General features: G+C 23.7%; 7 protein-coding genes across 7 annotated transcripts; 4 read left to right on the top strand and 3 right to left on the bottom strand. All coding sequences in view use genetic code 6, as the record gives it.

Annotated features, from left to right (window-relative positions):
• Positions 1-874: 874 nt before the first annotated feature.
• On the top strand, positions 875-1312 carry TTHERM_00442050 (hypothetical protein; the record flags this gene model as incomplete). Its single annotated transcript, XM_001033118.3, has 1 exon — positions 875-1312. The coding sequence occupies one exon, from the start codon at positions 875-877 to the stop codon at positions 1310-1312; it is 438 nt and encodes a 145-aa protein (XP_001033118.1).
• Positions 1313-2202: 890 nt separating this feature from the next.
• On the top strand, positions 2203-5479 carry TTHERM_00442060 (hypothetical protein; the record flags this gene model as incomplete). Its single annotated transcript, XM_001033119.2, has 2 exons — positions 2203-2568; positions 2630-5479. The coding sequence occupies 2 exons, from the start codon at positions 2203-2205 to the stop codon at positions 5477-5479; spliced, it is 3216 nt and encodes a 1071-aa protein (XP_001033119.2).
• An 851-nt stretch (positions 5480-6330) lies between these two features.
• TTHERM_000442079 (hypothetical protein) lies at positions 6331-6684 on the bottom strand (the record flags this gene model as incomplete). Its single annotated transcript, XM_012798002.1, has 1 exon — positions 6331-6684. One exon carries the CDS (start codon positions 6682-6684, stop codon positions 6331-6333), a length of 354 nt encoding a protein of 117 aa, XP_012653456.1.
• A 1441-nt stretch (positions 6685-8125) lies between these two features.
• Positions 8126-8863, top strand: TTHERM_00442080 (glycosyltransferase family 28 carboxy-terminal domain protein; the record flags this gene model as incomplete). The annotated part of the gene is made up of 4 exons (XM_001033121.2): positions 8126-8256; positions 8323-8444; positions 8499-8656; positions 8765-8863. The coding sequence occupies 4 exons, from the start codon at positions 8126-8128 to the stop codon at positions 8861-8863; spliced, it is 510 nt and encodes a 169-aa protein (XP_001033121.2).
• Positions 8864-10096: 1233 nt separating this feature from the next.
• Positions 10097-12473, bottom strand: TTHERM_00442090 (protein phosphatase 2C containing protein; the record flags this gene model as incomplete). Its single annotated transcript, XM_001033122.4, has 4 exons — positions 10097-10888; positions 10947-11335; positions 11579-11747; positions 11937-12473. The coding sequence occupies 4 exons, from the start codon at positions 12471-12473 to the stop codon at positions 10097-10099; spliced, it is 1887 nt and encodes a 628-aa protein (XP_001033122.4).
• A 1775-nt stretch (positions 12474-14248) lies between these two features.
• Positions 14249-16251, top strand: TTHERM_00442100 (actin; the record flags this gene model as incomplete). The annotated part of the gene is made up of 9 exons (XM_001033123.3): positions 14249-14304; positions 14429-14507; positions 14563-14967; positions 15241-15513; positions 15571-15630; positions 15686-15781; positions 15833-15901; positions 15965-16096; positions 16156-16251. The coding sequence occupies 9 exons, from the start codon at positions 14249-14251 to the stop codon at positions 16249-16251; spliced, it is 1266 nt and encodes a 421-aa protein (XP_001033123.1).
• Positions 16252-17160: 909 nt separating this feature from the next.
• TTHERM_00442110 (chitin synthase) lies at positions 17161-21099 on the bottom strand (the record flags this gene model as incomplete). The annotated part of the gene is made up of 1 exon (XM_001033124.1): positions 17161-21099. The coding sequence occupies one exon, from the start codon at positions 21097-21099 to the stop codon at positions 17161-17163; it is 3939 nt and encodes a 1312-aa protein (XP_001033124.1).
• Between the last annotated feature and the right edge of the window lie 116 nt (positions 21100-21215).

Consider the following 21215-nt stretch of genomic DNA (forward strand, 5'->3'; position numbering starts at 1 on the left):
AAAAAGTAAATTTATGGTGAACAATTATTTCAATATATTTTCTTAATTTGTTGGGAAAGCCGATCAATTAGCTTTAGAAATACTATAAACTATAATTCAATTTATTTTAGAAAGTATTTATACATAAATAATTTTCACTCTTTTACAACATTCAAATGTTGTTAGGTGGAGTCCTTTTATGACCAACCCTTAATATGATGCAATCTTAATGATTGAATTAAATATTTATTTCGAACTATTTTTATTTCTTTTAAAAAGCTATTTTCTTTTATTTGATATAGATAATGAATTAATGAATGAGCGATATTATCAAAGCTAATTTGGGGATTTGATTAATTAACAAAGCCAATTTAAAAAGAAAGAGGGTACGTTGATCAATTTTTTTCATAATTATTTATTGTGAAAAAAAAAAATTAAATTTCATAAATCTAATTTCCCCCTCTGCGTCTGAGCAACCTCCTCTTTAATAAATCAAATAAACAAATCAACTACTCCTAATCCTTTACGAAAAATCCTAACCACATTAACTAATACAATATTAAGGAATAAAACAAACCAACTTAAGGGCGTTAAGCTGAATAAAACTAAATATTTATAACACTTTAAAAATCTGATAACCATCTTGTGAATAAGAAAGAAAAACAACAACAGTTTAGTAAAAAACAGATCTGTTCAATATTTTTGGATTACTTGAATATTTTTCTGATAAGTTGAATCTCAATTAATTTTAATAACAAAGAGGTATTAAGACTAAAACTCCTCTTTTTCTTAACAATTTGAAAAAAATTATAAGAGTTGAAGGCATTATAATTGCTACCTAACCTTAGCCATAAGGAAAGATTTTGAAATATTTATAAAAACAAGAAAAGTATAAATGAAAGCTTTAATTTTAATTTTGAGTACTTTCTCTGTAATCTCTGAAGCCAAATCCTTTTTACCTGCAAGAATTAACTCTTCAAAACCAGTATTAGCTGAAAGATACTAAGACAGTGTCTATAAGACCTGGAAAACTGAAGATTTTGATGAAAGCGAGCTCTCTAAGTAGACTCTTAATATGTTGTAATATGCTAATGAATCTATCTTCTAAAGATTCAGCGATGTTTTAAGTTTTAATTCTATTTCATCAATATAAACAAGAACTATCAAAGAAACTTAATAAAAGCAATATTATTTCACTTTGAAGTATTAAGTTAATAATAATGAAATTAAAGACTTTTATGTTTTCTTTTAGTCTTTAGATGACCAAAAACCTAAAGTAGCAGCTTTTAATTTTTAGTCTGATTATCTTTCAATGTCTAACATGAGATTCTGAATATAAACTATTAATAACCACATTATTTATAATATAGATATCTATCCATTTTAAAAAAACTAGTACTTTAACCTTATATAAAATATTAAAATATCTAAATTATCCATTTTTAAATTGTAATTATATATTCCTCAAATTCCTTCTTTTTATAAGTATTACCTTTAATCTATTTAGATTGCTTTGTCTATCTAAAACAAACAATAAAATTAAAAATTTAAACATAGTCATCGTATTATTAATTCTATGCCTTTTTAATTATAAAAATAAATGCTTGTATGAAGAGTAAAAACACTCCTCATTCATTCATTCGCTAATTCTTTTTATACTTGAACAGTGCCACTAATTCTTTTTCTATTTAAAAAGAGTAAGGTAATAAATAAATAGTATATATCAATTCTAAAAATAGAAAAATTTATTATCAGCTTTCTAATTTTTCTAGGAAAAAAAAATACAGTAAAAGAAATATATTTATTTATATTTCTTAAATATTTATTTATGTATTAATTTTTAATTTTCCTTCTTTTTTCTACTATAATTACTTATTTTTGTATTAAGCAATTATAAATTAATATTTGAATTTCTTAAATTAAATTTTAATTAAATTTAAATTTTATTTTAAATCTATGAAATTGGTTAAAATAAATACTTTATTATCAATTTTAAACAGATTTGAATTATTAAAAAAAAAATAATTTTTAATTAAAATCATATTAATTAAAGTGAAAGGATTTAAAGTGGAAGTAAACAAAATTACTTCTTTTTTTTATTTAATTAAATAATTAATTATTCATGTTTAAATATTTAATAAAAATTGCGCAATTTTTGTTAATAATTAGATATTTATATAGAAAGAAAGATATTTATTCAATAGGTTTATTAATAGGTTTGAAATGAGTCAAAACATGATGGAGACCCTTTAGAAAATGATGAATGCTCTGGATTAGCTTACAAAAAACAGTGAATCTCTATCTTAAAAAAAGATAGATGAGTACTTACTAGTACTTTAAGGAATAGTTAAATAATAGTTACCTTTGAAAAGCCCATTCATTAACAGATTTTTTTAAGCATTATTATAGACTTTGATTACTCATAAAAAAAGAAATAATTTAGATGAAAACCAAATAGAGTAGATTTTAGATATCTATATATCTATGATGATACAAGAACAATCATATGATTTTAGTTTTATTAATAGTGAAGCCATGTATATTAATTTAGCAGCTGTTTTGATTTAATTCTGTTTAGAGTAAATTAAAGTAAAATCACATTTTCTTTTTAATTTATGCTTTAGTTAATTCATGATTAAAATATTATTAGACTTCCTCATCGAAATCAATAGTTAAGAAATGCTTAGTTTTAGTTGCTGAAACATGGTAAAAATTTGAGAAGAAAAAAGAAGTTTATCCATAAATTTGTTCAACTCTTTTTAAAATACTGAATAATGAATTTAATAATTAAGTGAAAATGTCTAAAAGCAAATACATAGCCCTAAATGTACTGGATATGACTATGTTTGATCTGTTTAGAGATAAAAGAGTTCAAAGTAAAGAAAATAAAAAAAGCGAAAAAAACTTAGAGATAAAAAATTTTGTAGTAGATTTCATGAAAAATACTAATTCTTCAAAAATTAAGATAGATTAGAATAAATAGGAAGTTAGTTTTGATCATGTAGCAATTAATAAAATCAAAGATTTTATCAAAGTGATAAATTAAAACATCGAAAAAGCTATGTAGTTTGGAAGCAAAAAGCTATTTAAATAATTTGCTAGATTTTGCATTAGGTGTATAGAGATAAATGCATTTGATTTGGAAACTTTGACAAATATTATTCAAATATTTTTTTATGTCGATTAAGATTATGATAAGTTAGAATAAGCAAAAGATCCTCAAATAAAATAATCTAAATACTTAGACAAAAGTATCCCACTTAGGTATAGAGCTTTGTAGGAAAAAAAAGACTTGTATGAAAATGAATAGTTGAATCCTAAGATGATTGAATAGCTTACAAAGAAGTATAGTAAAAGTGAGATTAGTTTATTGATGGAAAATCTAAAATAGACAATGCTAATTGAAATTAAAAGACTTCCTCACTTGGTGACTGAACTTATGGAGGAAAAGTATTAAAAAACACTGAGAAAATTATATAGAATATTTGAGATTTCAAAAGAAACGAATACAGATTGCTTCTTGCACAATGAAAAATAACTGATTTGTGACAGTATAGAGAAATCTTTGAAATTTAAATTCAACTTAAAAATAAAATTAATGGAAAATTCTCAAAGTGTAATTCCACTTAAAGAAATAGATTTAAAAAATCCTATTGATGAGAAAGAATTAAGAGACATGAATAATATTTATAAAAAAATAAAAACTTACTTAATTGTGCAATCTCTCCCTATTGCCAATTATAAAGAAGACATACTCAAAGAAGTCAACAGAATACTTTATTCCTTAAACAAGGAAGTGTCTATTTTTATATTCGAGCATTTTTATTCTAATTTAGTTTAAATTGATTATGAAAAGTATTTATTAGAAGGTTCTGTTTCATCTAACTTGTTAGCAACTCTTTGCCAATACCACTATATCTTACAATAATTAACAATCTGTAATTTTTAGGCAAATTTAGCTAATTCCTCAAAAAAATAAGATACCTTTTAACTTTCTACATAAGCTTTTATTGGTGGCTGCTTTCATGAATAAATTGCTCTGCAAGAAAAGAATTTTTCAGTAGGATCTAAAATTCACTTTTAGCAGTATTTTGATCATCTCATGGTTTTGGATTTTTATGAAAACTTTGAAATAAAATCAGAAGACATAGAAACATTGTAAATTTTGGCAATTGAAAATGCTTACTATTGCTATAAATTGATTGAAAATAATTATCAAAATACATTAAGATTACTAACTTTTTTATTGAAAAAGCACTCAATAGATAACTACTCAATCAGATAACTAACTGAATTATTAATATCTACTTTATGCTATGAGCAATAAAAAAATTAGTAGAGCCAAGAGATAATCACTTAGAAATAAAACTAAGGAATTAAAGATTTTATTTAAATTTATTCTAGCAGTATAGTATAAAGGAGTTTAGTACAAATAAGATAAATTGACATGTTGTAAGATAAAGAAGGTCCTTTTAGAATTATGGATTAACTATTTGTAAAATTTTAGGGCTTTCACTATCTTTCGAATGAGGTAGAAAATGTTATATCAACTCTAAACAAATGTTATGACAGATTTTATATAAGAAGTGATCACTCATTTATCAGACTCTATTTAGAGTTTTTTGCTTCCTTCATTAAATTTTGGAATGAAAATACAGAATTGAAATAATTGACATTGGAAGAAATTAAAAAAAAGAAAGAAGAATACAAAAAGTATAGCGATGATTCTAATTCTAATAGTGAATAGTATAAATAAGATAAAGAAGAATCTAATATGAATGATTTCCTTCTAGGTAGCAATGAAGATGAAGAAAATAAAAAATTAAGAATGGGAAATATTGTTAGACATCTATTGATAAGAATTAAAGGGCTAGTTACTTCTAAATAAAAGATTAGTTCTGTGATGACGTTATAAATTTTGTAAAGTAGCTTGAAAATACTTTATAAGTAAAAATAAGAAAGAGAGAATGACAATGTTAATTTTAGCACAAACGATCCAGAAAATATTCACATTCCTGATTCATTAGGGCCGATATTGCATGAGTTTGAAGGAAGTTTCTTTTATATCTTAAAAGATTGTGCTTTGGAGTCATCTCAATATTTGGCTAGTGGATTATAAGTAATAAATATTTATGTCAGAATTTTAGATTTCACAGAGGCTTAGTATGCTTTTTTGATGGTAAACAATGTCAGAAAGAATTTAGCTCCACTTTTGCTTAATATTTTAAAAATTTATACAGTTGATTTTAAAAATTCGATTAGAGGCAAGTTAAGTAAGGCTATAGTGCAATTTTTTGTTGGATATATTTCCAGAAGGTCAGATGAAAAATTCCTTAGATCAGAAGATAGCGCTGAAGACGACAAAATAATTGACGATTTAAAGAATTTTAAATAAGGCTTAATTAAATTTTTAAAAGAAAGCAAAGGCAACGAGTCAGTGAGCAAGATTTATGTAGATATAAATCAAGAAATTTATAATATGCTAGATGAAATAGTTTGAAAACAATGAAAAACTTAATCAAATTAATAAAAGAAAAATTTTTTTTTATCTTTGAAAGATTAAACTAATTTTTTGAAAATAAAATTTATTGATAAAACAATAATTGGTATTTTTATTATTTAATTAATTATCTATTTAGATTAATAGTTTATAAAAATTTGATTTTTATCTCGTTTTGTATTTTGTAAACAAATAAACAAAAACATTTATTAGGAATTTAATATTTATTTCTTTTAAAAAAAGAAGAAAAATTTATTTTTAAAATAAAAAAAAAATATTTATATAACTATTTTTATGTACATTTAAAAATTAATATATAAGTCAAGATGGTTCATTTTTAATATTTGTTTACACATCTTATCTATTTATTTCAACTAAATTATTATATGAATCAAAAATATTCTCTTAAATGCTATAATAATCCCAAGGTTTTATTTCTAATTCATCGGATTTATTTTGTTGAATTTTCGGAGAGTTAAAACCTGATTAAGGTAATATAATATGATCTTGCTTAAATTTGTAATTTCTAAAACTCTAATTGTATGTCTTTTTGCTAAAATTAACAATCTTTTTAACTTTAATTTCATTTAAATTATTTTAAACTGAGGTTTTCAACTAATTTTCTGTAAAATTGGGAGAATTGATAGATTCGTTTTAGCTTTGCTATTTAGTTAAATTTTCTTACTTTTGCTTTGAAATAATTTATGAAATAGTATCACTACTTTATTTTAATTCATCATCATTTTTCTTTTAAGTTGACTTAGCCGAATAAGATGTAAAAACTAACTTGTCTTAAATTCTTTCATTCAAAAAAATATGTTTACAATTGAGAGAAATACTGTTTTTTTTGTTCATTATTTTTTAAATTGTATTCTCATTTTTGATTTGGTTTAAATTGCAAAGTAAGTTTATTTTTTATGAATATCTCCCCTGCTTTTCTACTTATTTATTATTGTTGTAAGCTGGATAATGCAGTTCTTAGGTTAATTCTTAAGTCTTTTTTTCTTATTGTTAATCTTCTTTATTAATTGCTACATTAGGATTTTAATTTTTTTAGTCTTAATGATATAAATCATAATCTAAATCGTTATTGTTATAAATTGTTTAAGTGAAATTGTTGGTAAATGATCTCTACTTAAAACTCTAACTAAATACATTCTAATTATGTAAGTTTTATTTAACATTTTTAGGACTCTTTATTTCATGTTTTACGTGAAGTGCAAAGTTTTACTAACCTTATTCTAAGGTTTTATGATTTTTATGGAGCTTAAATTGCTTAGAAGAAAAAAAATCAGTCAAATATTTACTGTTATTTTATTATCGAAGCTACTTGTTTTACTATTAAAAAATTTGTTCCCTCAAAAAATTACGGAAATCATTCAATTAAAGTGTTTGATTAGAAGGCAAGCTTATTTACATTTTCGAGCTCTTTTACACTTTTGGAGAATAAAAATATTTAGAATTATTTTCATCCTTATCTTTAGTATTTTTTGATAATACACTACTGCTTTAGTCAACTAATTTCTCCAAACTAGGAATTATCATTTATTATTATTTCTCTTAAGGAGATGGAATTTTAATTTGCTGATTTTGAGCTAGCATTTTAACAGAATGAGACTTTGAAATTCGTGCTTCTATATTACCCCCTCTTTGGATTTATGTTTAGTAAAAATATTTATTTTTTGTATCCTTTTGCAAATTTTGCCTATAAACACGATTTTATTCTTGTTTAAGAGTATTATCAAAATTAAAAATAGGCTATTCGCATTTTATTAGCTTACTTAGTTATAATTTGTGAATATTATTTTTATTTTTTTTCAATGGTTAATTATTATTTATTAATTGATCTAAAGCTTCATCAACCTATTTTTAGTGTGTTAGTTCTTATAAACCAATCACTTATTTACTAGCTTGTCTTTTAAATAAATTAGAAGCTTGAAGGGATAAAGTGTGTTAAGTTAAATATAATTTATTTTAAGAATTCCTATTCATTTAGTGGAGCTTATTCTTCAAATTTTATGTTAATATTCGTCTTCACTTTATTATATAAATATAATTAATAAGATAAAAAATCAACTTATTCTTAAAAAAAACAAGTGTTTCAAAAGTGTTTATTTTAGTAATAATTTTCAATGAGATAGAATTAAATAAAGCTTGCCGAAGTAGAAGTATAAATAATTTCATATAATTTAAGTAGCTTTATAATTTAGAATAACAAACCAATCAACCAACCATTTTGTTTATTCTTTGATATTTAATAATTATGTCTTTTCCAATAATATATATATTTTTTCATATAAAATGTTAATAAATAGTTTTTTGAGAGTTAAGTTCATTTTGCCTTATATTAAATATTCATTTTAAATCATAATCTTGTAATTTTATTTCTCAATTTATAAAAATAAGCCAATAAAAAGTCACATTAATAAGGAATAAATTTTATTTCAACAAAAAAAATGTTCAAACAAAATTATTTTTAAAATATTTAATACTAATTAAAATTAGCATTGTTAAAAATATTCTTTTTTTCGATTATTTAATATCGCCTTAGCATCATTAAAATATTGCACACAAATACTTATCAGTAATTTTAATAATCCTAAAATATAATTAATTTAATTTGATAGATTAAAGTAATTTGACAAGATGAAAAAAATTATTTTCGCAACAGTAGGTACAACTGAGTTTGATGAATTATTGACTGCACTTGTTTAACCTGATATGATTAATTTATTAGCATAACATAAGTTCACTAAAATGGTTTTATAAAAAGGCAGGTAATCAATTATTCATTCCTTCAATTAAATGATGAATTTATCTAATAGATTTAATTATTTAAAAAGAGGAAAGTTTTAAATGATAGAAGATTACATTAAAAAGCTTCCTATAGAAATAGAATTATTTGATTTTAAGCCAACTCTAACAAATGAGTTTTAATAAGCTGATTTTGTAATTAGTCATTGTGGTAAAATAATACTTTTTGCTTTTTTATCAATAAATAAATTAAATTTACTAATAGGAGCTGGAACTCTTTTGGAAGGCTTGATGCTCAAAAAAAAAATATGTGCTGTTGTAAACACTACATTAATGGATAATCATCAAGAAGAGATTTTAAATAAGCTATTAGAATAAAATTACATTTATGGGATTAAAGATTTAAATAACTTCTCTTCTTAGGTAAATGAATTCCTATTTATCATTGATAATTTTAAAGATATTTCATTTTGCTTCTAATTGCATAATATATAATAATTATTATTGTAAATAATTTAAAAAATGTAAAAGATTAAAGAAATTCTGGAACAATTAAATAAAGATGTCTTAAAAGAATATCCTAATTGCGATGATACTAAGATTGCAAAGGTTATAGAATCTTTTTACTGATTAAAATGTGATAGGATAGCTAATTAATAAAAAACTTAATAGAAAAAAAATTTTCAAATTAAATTATTATTTAACAAAAGTTATTACAAATATATAATGTATTTTAGAAGTAGATATTATTTTTACCAAAAAAATTTCGTTTATAAAAGATAAAAATATAAAATACAAACAAATTCTTACTATTAATGACTAACTCAAATAACCGTTCACAGATTTATCGATTTTAATATATCTTAAATTTATCAAAATTTAATTTTTTTGTTTTAATAACAATATATTTTATATAGTCTTATATTACAACTCTAGCCTATCAAGTATATATTAACTTCTTCTAAGTATGTTTAGTTAATAAGCAATAAATATGATATAAAATCGAATATTTAAGAAAGACAGTAAATATTTCTATTAGTCCATAAAACTCATAAAATGATTGTTAAAAACCATTTTTATGCATAATAAAATTGATAGTTTAAATTTCTTTATTTTTATTGAATTTTATAGCAAAGTTATCTTCCTTTTTTCATTTAATTTCCTTGCAAAATATTTAACCAGAATTCATTTAATATTTTTTTTTTCAAAAGTTATTGCTAACAAAAACATAGGTACAAACAATTTTGTATTTTATTTTGTTGTTAATTAATTAGACTTTATTAATTAAATAAAAAATTACTTTTTATCTTCTGGCTTCACTTTTAATCAGTCTATTTATCGCCTTATTTTGTTATAAACACGGAAAATTTTCGTTACAAAAGTCTTTTTATATTTTTATTATATTATTCATTTTCAAGGTTTAAAAAATAATCATGTTGTGCCTATATTTTGATTACAAATAATAAGTAGATTTAGTTATTTAGCTAGTTTGTTAATTAATTAATTAGCTAGTTAGTCAGTTAGTCTATTAGTTAGATAGTTAATTTGTTAGTTTACTAGTTACTTAAAGGATAGATTAATGGAAAATATATGTAATTATTTATTTATGTATGTATGTATGAATGTATGATAAGAATTAGTTATGCAGCATGCATTATTGATTGATTTAAGTTAATATTTTACAAAATAAAGTTGATTATGATTTTTTTTTAGTTGATAGGAAAATGTGGAAGTATGAGGAAGTATAAAGATTATTTATTTAATTTATATATGTGATTTAGGTTATTATAATTTTTTCTTTCATCATTATGTTGATAATAAAATCAATAGAAAAATTGTAGAATAGCCAGCTTGAAGAGCTTTTCAAAATTAAAAAAAAGTATTTTATTTATTATCGATAACCATTTATCTAGAAGGTACTTGATTATTTGAAGAATTATTATTTGATATAGGAAATTAAAAGCTAAATTTCTTTTAGCTTGAGTTTGGAGTAGTGTTTATCACAGGGCTAATTTCCATGTTGCTAGAATTTTGTAAATTAAAACTTTGCTAATTTTATTACGGTTATTCATTTTTACATTAAATATTTATATCAGTCATACTAGTCACACTTTGTGATATCAAATTTCCATTCTGCTCTACACCATGTATTTCTTTTTAACTTTATATTATGCTATCTAATTTCCCCATATCCTCGCTTTTGCTTAGTTATTCCTCATCTGTATTCTCAGATGCAAAAAAGGCTCTCTTTTATTAAATTTTATGGCAGGTTTTTAATTCTTGCTATTAATACGACTTCTATGAAACACTACTCCCGATAGTATTTCTTTTCTCAGTACTTCTTCCAACCGAGCAAGGCGACTTTGCTTAAAAAAAGTAAGAAGATATTTCTGTATTTATAGTATTTATTTATATCTGTTTACTCTTTTTAATACAGTTACTTTCTTACATTGCTTACATCGATTAATTTTCTTTTGCTTCATTATTTTAGCGGTAGTAGTAATTTAAATCGATAGCAAGTAAAGTCATATTATCTTTCTTTGTAGTAGTAACCGTATTTGAAGCCTCTTCTACTAAGTATGTTGATAAATTCTAAATATTTTAATCATTTCTCTTTTGCAATAGCTCAGGTAGCTTATCTTTATAGCTTATTATCTAGATTTTTATTAATTAAATTAAGAAAATTTTAACTTTAAAAAATAAAAAAAATTACATCCCAAAAACCATCAGTACCTAGGAATAGATATTTTTAGTTTTCATTAATTGTGTATTAGAAAATTTCGGGCTCTGAAGTAATAAATTATTTATGCTCATGATCACCAATAGCTCTTGTAACAGATAGAGTTCCAGATACTCTTTGTTCAGTGTATATTGCATTTTTTTAGTTAAGCATTATTTTTTCATTTTCATTAGAGGGTTTATGAAGTTTATTTAATAGTTCCGTTTCATTTTGATAAGTAAAAAGTACACTCAAACTATCGCCACAATTTATAATATATATCGTATCTCCTTTTATCAAGCAGCACAGAGCAGTAGTACCACCTTTTTAGATTGAATTAGACTCTTAAGAATTACAAATTTCTTTATCTATTTACTCAAAGCCTATAATTTACAAATAAAATTATTACTCTTATGAAGATCATTTTATTAAAAATAGGTATCCAAATTAAAATTAAAGGAATAAGAATAAATTAAAAAAAGGGGTAAGCAAACATTTAAAATTAAGAAATAGATAAATTCTTAATGATATCTTAGCTTCAAAAATGACAAAAAGTAAAATTTAATGGAAATAAATAAATAAATGTGAATGAAAATAATAAATAAATGAATAAATAAATCAATTACTCTACTTAACAGCCATTATAATATTTTAAGGATAATTTTTGTTTTCTTTAATTTTTTAATGCAAGTTGTTTTTTACTTATTCTGCAATATAAGAAGTACCATGACCATCATATACAGCAAAAAAGGCGTCATCATTCTCAACTGGATCTAGAGGACTTATTGCTGAAAACTATTTAATCAAAATATAAATTATAATTAGGCAAAAAATCACTTAAGCGCTTTTTGTTAAAACAAATTCTACAAAATTCAGAACTAAAAACATTTTAACTAATTTTACGAATTAAACTGAAAAAAACAAATAATCTTCTAATTAAAAGGATAACTATGAACATAAAAAATAAAATTATTAATTAATTACCCTATCTTGCTAGTCATCTCTTGAACATTTCTTCATAGCAACATCGCAAAAACCTGTATATTCGTGCACATCTTAAAAATCAAAAACATCCTACTTCTTCTTTTAAGAGTTTCCATCTGTTTATAATGGAATCTCCTTTTCTTGCTTCTCATAATGAGAAATATCTAAGAAGAGTTCAAATTTTTGCTTGATTTTTTGCTTTGGAGGAGAAGGAAGTGGCTAAAAATTTTAAGGGATGTTTTCGTTTTGTTAGCTTTGCTCTTTCAAAGGTATCATATCAAACGTAAAATTACCACCTTTTTTATTTGATTTATTGCTTGGTATACTGCTTATAGCTGGTTTCTAAAATTAATAAGTATTATCTGAAGTCGCTTGATTGCTTTGAGGAGGTATGCTAGGGAAGAAATTATCGTTCTTGTTTTCAATACAGTAGTTAAAAACAGGAGTTCCATTGCTCTCTTCTGTTTTCATACATTAATCATTAGCTTCATTCCCACCTTCATCTATCATTTGATGATGACGACGATGGTCATCCATATTTTAAATTTATTTTTCTAAAATTAACTCTTTTTGCTAAACAAACTAACTTTCGAAACTAAAAGCTTAGAATTTCAGCTATGAACTCTCTTCTTTATTGCTCGTTATTTTTGTTTACTAAATTAGCTCCTAACTTATTTAATTGATTTCTATCTCCGAATCCAACTAATTAATTTCTCCTCCTTCAACTACTTTATGAGATTATTTCTTTTCTTTAATTGACTCCTTAGATCCTCTTCCTATTATAATTCAATTTAATTTTACAGTAGTAAGTAAGGTATCTCATTTAACTATAAAATAAATATTTAATATTGATAGTACCTTATGCAGCCTAGTTTTCTCTCTGCGGTGAAGATTTAGTAATTTAATGTTTTTGCCTTATTAATAAGGAGTCTATAAATTACTTTTTTGATAAATTGTGTTAGCTGCTAGATGATGTTGATGATGATGATACTGAAGTGTCTTCTTTTTAAATCTTTTTTTAGACCTTACTAGGACTTTGAGAAGCAGATTTACTTTTCTTTTAGGGATTTAAATCGTCCTTCAATTATATATAATTACTTTTGAAATGTTGTTTGCACAATTTCAAACAATTCTTTTTGTTTGTTTAGTTGTTTTTTTTTTTCCTTTAAAGCTTTGTGGATATTAAATGAAAATAGTCTTTAAAACCTATTTTGTTAGTTTTTATTTCTTCTTGTCAATAATTTTTAATAATTGCTTATTATTTCAGCAAAAGCCCTAAAGAGAATAACTAAATTATTACCTGAATAGTTAATAAAATGCGTTGAGCTATTTTTCTAATATTTTTACTAATCTCGCTATTTATTTTAACGCATAATAATTAAAATTAATGGTCTATTAAAAAAATCTAAGGGTTTATAGAAATTTGTGATTTGAATTTGATAAGAAACAAGCAAGCAAACAAACAAACATTATTGATAAAATAAAATAAAATACAATTAAATGATATACAATATAATACAAATTTTAGAAGTTTTTCACTGTATATATTTATTTTTATAATCTACAATTAATTATTAATTCCAAATTATTTTTTTTAATTTGAAAAACCTAAAATTTATTTTCTTATTTTTAGTTAAATAAAATAATTATTCAAATAAATAGGTTGTTCCGTTTTTATCAAAATAAATTGTATTACCTCTTTATTAAAGTCATCCATCCATTAAAAACGGATCACACAATATTTTTTATTTTTCTACTAAATTAATGTAATCGAATACTGAAAAGTCTCAATTATTGAAATAGCAAATTTAAACAACTGATTTTGAACAATAGCATTAAACAAACAAAAAATTTTTAATTAATAAAATTTAATTTTTTTTTTTTTTTAAATTATAATAGCTTTTAATGTTTATTAAATCATAGAATTTTTGAAAAATTAAAATTAAAAATATTAATAAAAATTTTAAAGAATAAAAACAATTTTAAAATAATAAATATTTTATAAATTTGAATCTTTAAAAATTAAATAGAATTAATTTTAATTTAGTTATTTTTGATTAAAAAATTCATTGATTGTAATTGAGCTTTGATATTTGATTGAATTATTATCCTAAATAAAAAAATCTTATCAATGAACCTTAGGTGTGATCAGATCAAATAAACACTTAAAATATATTTTTTTATTAAGCTGATAAGCAATAATAAAAAAGATACAAATATACTATTTCTTATAATTTTAAGGTAGCAGAAATTTAATCACTCAATAATAAACAAAGAAAAAAAGTTGAAAAAATAGGATATAAGAATTAGCGATGGATAATAAATGCTTCATAGAAAATAAAGTAGCTATTATTGATAATGGTACAGGGTAATGATTATATATTCATTTATTAAGCAAAATAAGCTATCAGAAATTATGCAAGCATACATTTATTTTATCTAATATGAATAATCGATTGTCATTAATAATGTATAACATTTTATCAAAAAAGCTACACAAAAATGGGTTGGGGTGGAAACATTGAACCAACTTATGATATTCCCACAGTCATTTCAGATAATAGCGATAAAGTATTTAAGAATTATATGACCTAAAAGATTTACATTTACTTTAATTTAAAAATAGAATTCAGTTTAAGTTAGTAAGAATTACAATGAATAATTAGATTTTTGCATCGGTAATGATGCCTTGAATTAGTAAGTCAAAACTTATCCTATGAAGTCTGGTATTGTAACAGACTGGACTTTAATGGAAAAGTTCTGGTAAAAAAGCATATTTGATTATCTTCGTTGTGATCCCGACGAAACCACATTTGTTCTTACTGAACCTCCTATGAATCCTCCTGAAAATAGAGAAAACATAGCAGAAATTTTCTTTGAAACATTTAATGCAAAAAGCATTTATATTGGAGTTCAAGCCGTGCTCGCTCTCTACTCAAATTAAATGCACGAATAAAATGCCCAAACAGGAAACAAATTGACTGGTTGCGTCTTAGATTCTGGTGATGGTGTTACTCACATTATTCCAGTCGTAAGAATTTTTTTTTTAATACCCAATACATACATAAATATCTTTGATGTGATTTTTTATTCATTCATTCCAAATAGCTAATAATTAAATTTCTGTCAAACATAAATACAAATCAAATCAAATTATTGGTTTCTTTCATTCGCACTTACCTAATAAATTTTTATATTTTAAGGCAAATTATATTAAGATATTTTCAGATTTTTAGAGCTTATATTAAAATCCTATTTATATTTTTAATGAATAATTCATTGTATTTTTTTTATATTTAATAAGAGTGATGGATATGTTATCGGTAGTTGTATTAAGCATATTCCTCTTGCTGGTAGAGACATTACAAATTTCATAGCTTAAATGATTAGAGATAGAGGTGAAAAAGTTAATAACTAAGACATTAACAGAATCTCTGCAGAAATTAAAGAAAAGTATGGTTACGTAGCACCTAAAGGTTTATTATAAGAATTTGAAAGATATGACAAGCCTGGCAAAGATGGTAAGCCTTCCAATAAATTTAAGCAATACACTTTCGAAAGTTAAGTTGATAAAAAAGTAATTAATATTATTTCTAAAGAAAGAATTTAATTTTTATATTGATCTTAATTAAAGTAATATACCATGGATGTTGGCTATGAACGTTTCTTAGGTCCTGAAATGTTCTTCTACCCTGTAATTAAATTAATTCTACTCACTAAATATATTAATATTAATGAATTTACTAAAGGAATTCTTTGACTCTAAATGGAGAACTTCTATTGATGAATCTATTGATAATGCAATTTAAGGATCCCCAATTGATACTAGAAGACATCTTTATTCAGTAAACATTAAAAAATATGATAAATTTCTTATTCTTTCATAAAAATTATAGAATATTGTGTTATCTGGTGGTTCTACTATGTTTGAGGGTTTCACTGATAGATTATAGTCAGCCATTTAAGTAATCAGACTTAATTAATTTTTTTATGAAATCATACATTTTAATATTAATAATTTAATCTAGAAAAGAGTAGATGATAGACTTTTGAGATATTCTACTGCTTTAAGTAAACCTTAACCAATTGTAGTTTAAGTCGCACAAAATCCTCACTAACGTTTTTCAGTCTGGTAAGGAGGTAGTTTGCTCTCAATAAAAGTAAAATCTTAATAAAAATCTATAAATCTAATATATTTATCTAAACTTTTAAATGTTAGCCCGGCTTTGAAAAAGTATGTAAGAGTAGATAAGAATACTTAGAATATGGTCCTTCAATAGTAAGACAAAACGCTGTTTTATCTTCTGGAATGTGAAATTATCAAATTAATTATATTAAAAATAAATTGTAACAATTTTAATAAATAAAATTTAATTTATAAAATGTTTTTTGTCGAATAGTTAATTTAATATTCTTCTAAAAGATATATTTTAATAATTTGTTTTTATCTTTATATTTTATTTTTTAATAAAAAAAGATCAAAATTTATTTGTTAAAATAATAAATATAACATTTTAATTTATTTTCTAAAATTAAAATGATCCATTTCAAAATGTGTATTTTTTTAAATATAAAAATTAAACTCTAAGATAAAGGTTATAAAACCAAAAACCAAAAATCAAACAATAAACAAACTTAAAGTTATGATGCACCTCATGTATAAAATTGAAAAACATTTTAAAACTTGACATTTAAAAATAAAATGAAATAGTAATGAAATTATTTTTCTATAAATTATGAAATTGAAACTCAAACTAAAGTATGAATCAATAATAAATTTAGCAAACTAATTACTTCATTAGCTTGATATATTAATATGAATTAAGAAATATAATATTATTTTTTACAAAATTAATAAATTATAAATGAATATTTTATTAAACAAAAAATAATTTTTTTTTCAATGTTAATTTTATAAAATTTAAACAAAGTTAAAACTGATTTTTAAATATTAATTCAAAAATAAATTAATTATTTTCTAAAAAGAAAATAAAAATGGTATTTTTGAAATAAATTTGAAGCTTCAAATAGTTTTTTGTTATAAATAAATAAATATAAATTATTAAAAAAATTATTTTTAAAAAATATTTATTACAAATCTATGGTCAATGAATTTTTTCACAATAAAATAAAAATATTTGTTTAATTTAATTTGAAATTTATTATAAATAATAGGAAATAGCAATTTTAAAGGGATAAATAGCTAGCTAGCTAACTTTAATTTTCATGAATGACTTTTTGGGGAAGTTATAAACTTCTAAATATAATCTTAGCTGATTGTTTTATTATTATTGTATAGTTCTCTCCATTCATTATGACTCTTTGTCTTCGAGGACTCTATCTTCTTTAGGAAATCTTTGAATTTATTTTCTATTTCTTGCTATTGCACTTTATTTTTATTCTTAAATCTTCTGATCCTGCAATATGCTATCCACTTATCAATCACGAAATACTTTATGTAATTGAATATTGCTAATATAGTTTTAACAGTTAGATACAATGTTCCATACATACCAATTAACAAAATAATATAAGGAGTTTTTCCAGAGAAAATATTACCACAAATCATAACCATTAAGAGAAGAGCATTTGCTGAAAACCATTTTAGTAGAAATTTAACTTTGCTTTGATAAAACAATTATGAAGTAGCTTCTGATGAAATACCTTTAGTTCCCCAAGTAACATCATCAATATTACAAAATGAGAATATGATTAAAGTGAAATTATATATAGGTTAGTATATTGTATAGCTCCAATAAGATATTATAATATACCAAACAAGTTTAGGTTAGAAAAGTAAGTGGACAAACAGAAGGATAAAAAATGATCCAGTATTGAGACATGCCATAATGATAACATACAACCTTAACCAATATTCTAATTTTACAAAGCTTTTAACTAATCCAAAATTATCGTTGAAGATATTCATCAAAATGGCAAAAGTTACTATGATCATCACTATAATACTTATAAATGACATAATAGCTGAGAGAATTTTAAATGAACTATTAGAAAAATCTTATGAAGTTAATGTATCATATTTTTCTTTAAATAGTTTTTCTTTAGGAGTAAGCTTCACTTAGTGTTACTAGATCTTTTATTCCATTTCTTTAAACGACTTTTTAGTAATCTTTATTATGTATTCTTTGAGCTTCTTTTCAGCTTCATTTATTTTTTTATTTGCTTACTTAATTTGTTTTGAAGAAAGTTGCAATGACTCTCTCAATACCTTTTGCTACTACTTAATCTCATCTTCTTTTTTTTAAACTTCTTATTTCTACTCACTTGTGAGTAATGTTCTACTTAACTCTTCAAATACAGCTAGTCTGTTTACACGCTTAATACGAAAAGTTAAGCTTGCAAATACTATCAGCAGGAAGCATATGATGTAAATCGCAGGTACTATATCGAAAAGAAGAAGTAGATAACTGGGAAAGTCTTTTTCCTCACACACAATGTAGCAAAATTCCTTATTTTATGAAGAACAAAGATCATCTTGTTGTGGTTCTTCCATACCAATAATACATCCATCATCGTCACTGTAGTTTTCTGTTGTACGAAACATATAGCCTTTTTTTATCTCAGGCGATATTAATTAAAAGCTGCTTGTTATTGCAACAAACATGTAAAATGCAGGAATAAAGTAAGTGTTTAATTTTCCAATTTTTGCAAATAACATGTTAAATGGTAAAAGAATATATTTAGAAAAACTACTATGACTGCTTTCTTGGACATGAAATGAAAAGTGCTTTAAAACGTAATCTAATGCATAGAGAGTACTGTTAATCCATCTTCTACGTTAATTCATAAATTCTTCTAGAGTTTCAACAGGATCTGTAAAGGCTTAGGCATCAGGTATGTATTTCAAGATAAAATTAGAATCTGGCTAGCAATATATACCAAGACATAAGATTCTGTCTTCTGCTAGAAACATATTTGCTTCCTAGATATTTCCTTCTAATTAATCAGGATTTATCAATTATTTAAAATAGCGTTTTTATAGTAGATTTTATCTTTAAGAAAGTTTAATTTCTAGTGCTTTATATCGATAAGCTGACCAGGCACCTGGAAGAACATGCAAAAATCCTAAAAGTGATTCAAAATTTTTATCTAGCATATGAGCCATAGTGTACTCATAAAGCTGGGCTTTTTTAAGACTTGCCAATCCAGATAAGTAATTATATGAAATCCATTTTAGAATTTTGAAAATGCATTTGAAGACACATTTAAAGAGGATGAAGTATATTAAGTAAAGAGTAAAGTAAATTATCTAAATAGGAAGAAAGAAAAAAAATGAAAAAATGGTAGTTGATATTATTTTTTTCTTAAAGTGAGAATCTTTTTTCTTTTAAAGTTCGATTTTTTAGATGTCTTATTATTAAACTTCATCAATATTATCGTTATTCTGATTAGAAGACTATTATTATTTTTTTGATTGCCAAATATTCCACCATTTTGTATTCAACCTTAAATTTTCTTTTTTTTGTTTAATTTCTTCATCAAGTGATACATTTCCTTCAACAACTTAATTTTCTTTGCTTTTATATTCTGGAGGATCTTCTAAACCTAAGAATCCACATACACCACCAATCCTTGAATTTCCTTCCATTGCCATGTAAAATTTCAGTAATCCGTCTGGAGCAGGTAAAGTTCCTACATCAACAAGAGCGCAGTATTTAGGATTAAATTATCTGCAGAAACCTTCGAAAAACCACATGTGGGAGGAGAGCTTTTTTGCATTTTTATGCTTGAAAACGCTAAAAACTGTCATACCTATTTAATTATTTGAGTAGCCTCTGCAATTTGAGCTATAAACCTTAGGTTTTTCGTATCTGTTTTTATGATTTTCCTTTACAAAATATAAACGATTTTAGTATGTAAGAGCAATACGCTTAGGGATAGTTGGAGGAAGTCCTTCATTAGCATCAATAAGGGATTATTAATTATTAAACTTAAAGTAGTCTAATTGGCTCTAAATGTCAAATCTTCTAATTTTTAAGTTTCTTTTAGGATCTCTAATTTCACCTTCTATTTCAGTATAAAAATCAACTGACTCTTCTTTCATTTTCATAATACCATCTTATATAACAACAACGCAAATTTGAAAATCTTTTAACCCAATTTGAAGAAACCCTTTTTAATTTTAATAAATATGGTAGAGAGTATTTTCCAAGAATTCTCTGCTTTCACTGTACATAGTAACGCAAATAAGCATCTTAAGGACATCACTGCGCTTATTTTGACTGTAGAAACCTAAAAATCCGTCATTTTCATTGATTCTTCTAAGCATATTTCTTCTCCTTCCATCTTTTACACTTGCTTGATAATCATATGATTTCTCATCAAAATACAAATAAGATTCAATATTTTTTGTTTTAGACTGATAAAGTATTGGTTCTACATCTGGTCTATAAACAGTAAGTGCATCTAAATTTGTTCTCTACCCATTTTCATAGGTGCTCTCTAAAAACAAATCCAAAGGAAGTTCACCTTTCCAGTAATCCATTTCTGATCTGTTCAACATTTCTTAGTCTACGCTTCCTGGTTCGTCTTAATCTTAAATCTTTTAATCCTCTTCTTCAATTTTTTAATTTTACTGATTGATGCTCTCTACTCTATCGAGTTTAAGAACTTCGTCTTAAATACTAAACTTTTTTTCTTGTTTTCTTCCAAACCTTACTTGCTAATTTAGAGGTGATTATTACGATTTTTCAATGTCTTAGGAATCTCTGTTATCGCGAGAACCTACCAGCTACTCTCCTTAACTTTTTTATAAATTTTAGGCTTCAAAACCAAATTAGCCTTAAATTAAATTTGAGCTTTAATCGTAGGAGGATTTCTTTTTTAAAATTGAAGGCAAGGATTAACCTTAATAGCTACTTTGGTGTTAGATATGCCTCTACTAATTATTGGTAGGATTAGATGGTTATTATTTTTCATTAAATTGATTCTGCTAGTTATTGGATTAAACGTTATTGTCAGATATTTAAATCACATTTTTATCAACATTATAATTATCTGTACTAGGGATATTATGAAATTGCTTTGCACTCACTTAAAAAACAGACTTATAGTCTTATTCTAATTGATTTAAGTTCACATCTTCGTTATCATCGCTATCATAATCTTATAAGAGTTTATCACAAATGTTGTTGTGTGACATCTCTGTTCGATAAAAATGTCTCTTTTTTATTTATTTATTATGATTAGCCAAATTTTGTTTTGGTTTTTTAATACCAAATTGATGAATACTTTTAATCTTTTTTTATTGTTAATTTG

This window comes from Tetrahymena thermophila, assembly GCF_000189635.1.
Source record: "Tetrahymena thermophila SB210 genomic scaffold scf_8254609, whole genome shotgun sequence".
NCBI lineage: Eukaryota > Ciliophora > Oligohymenophorea > Hymenostomatida > Tetrahymenidae > Tetrahymena > Tetrahymena thermophila.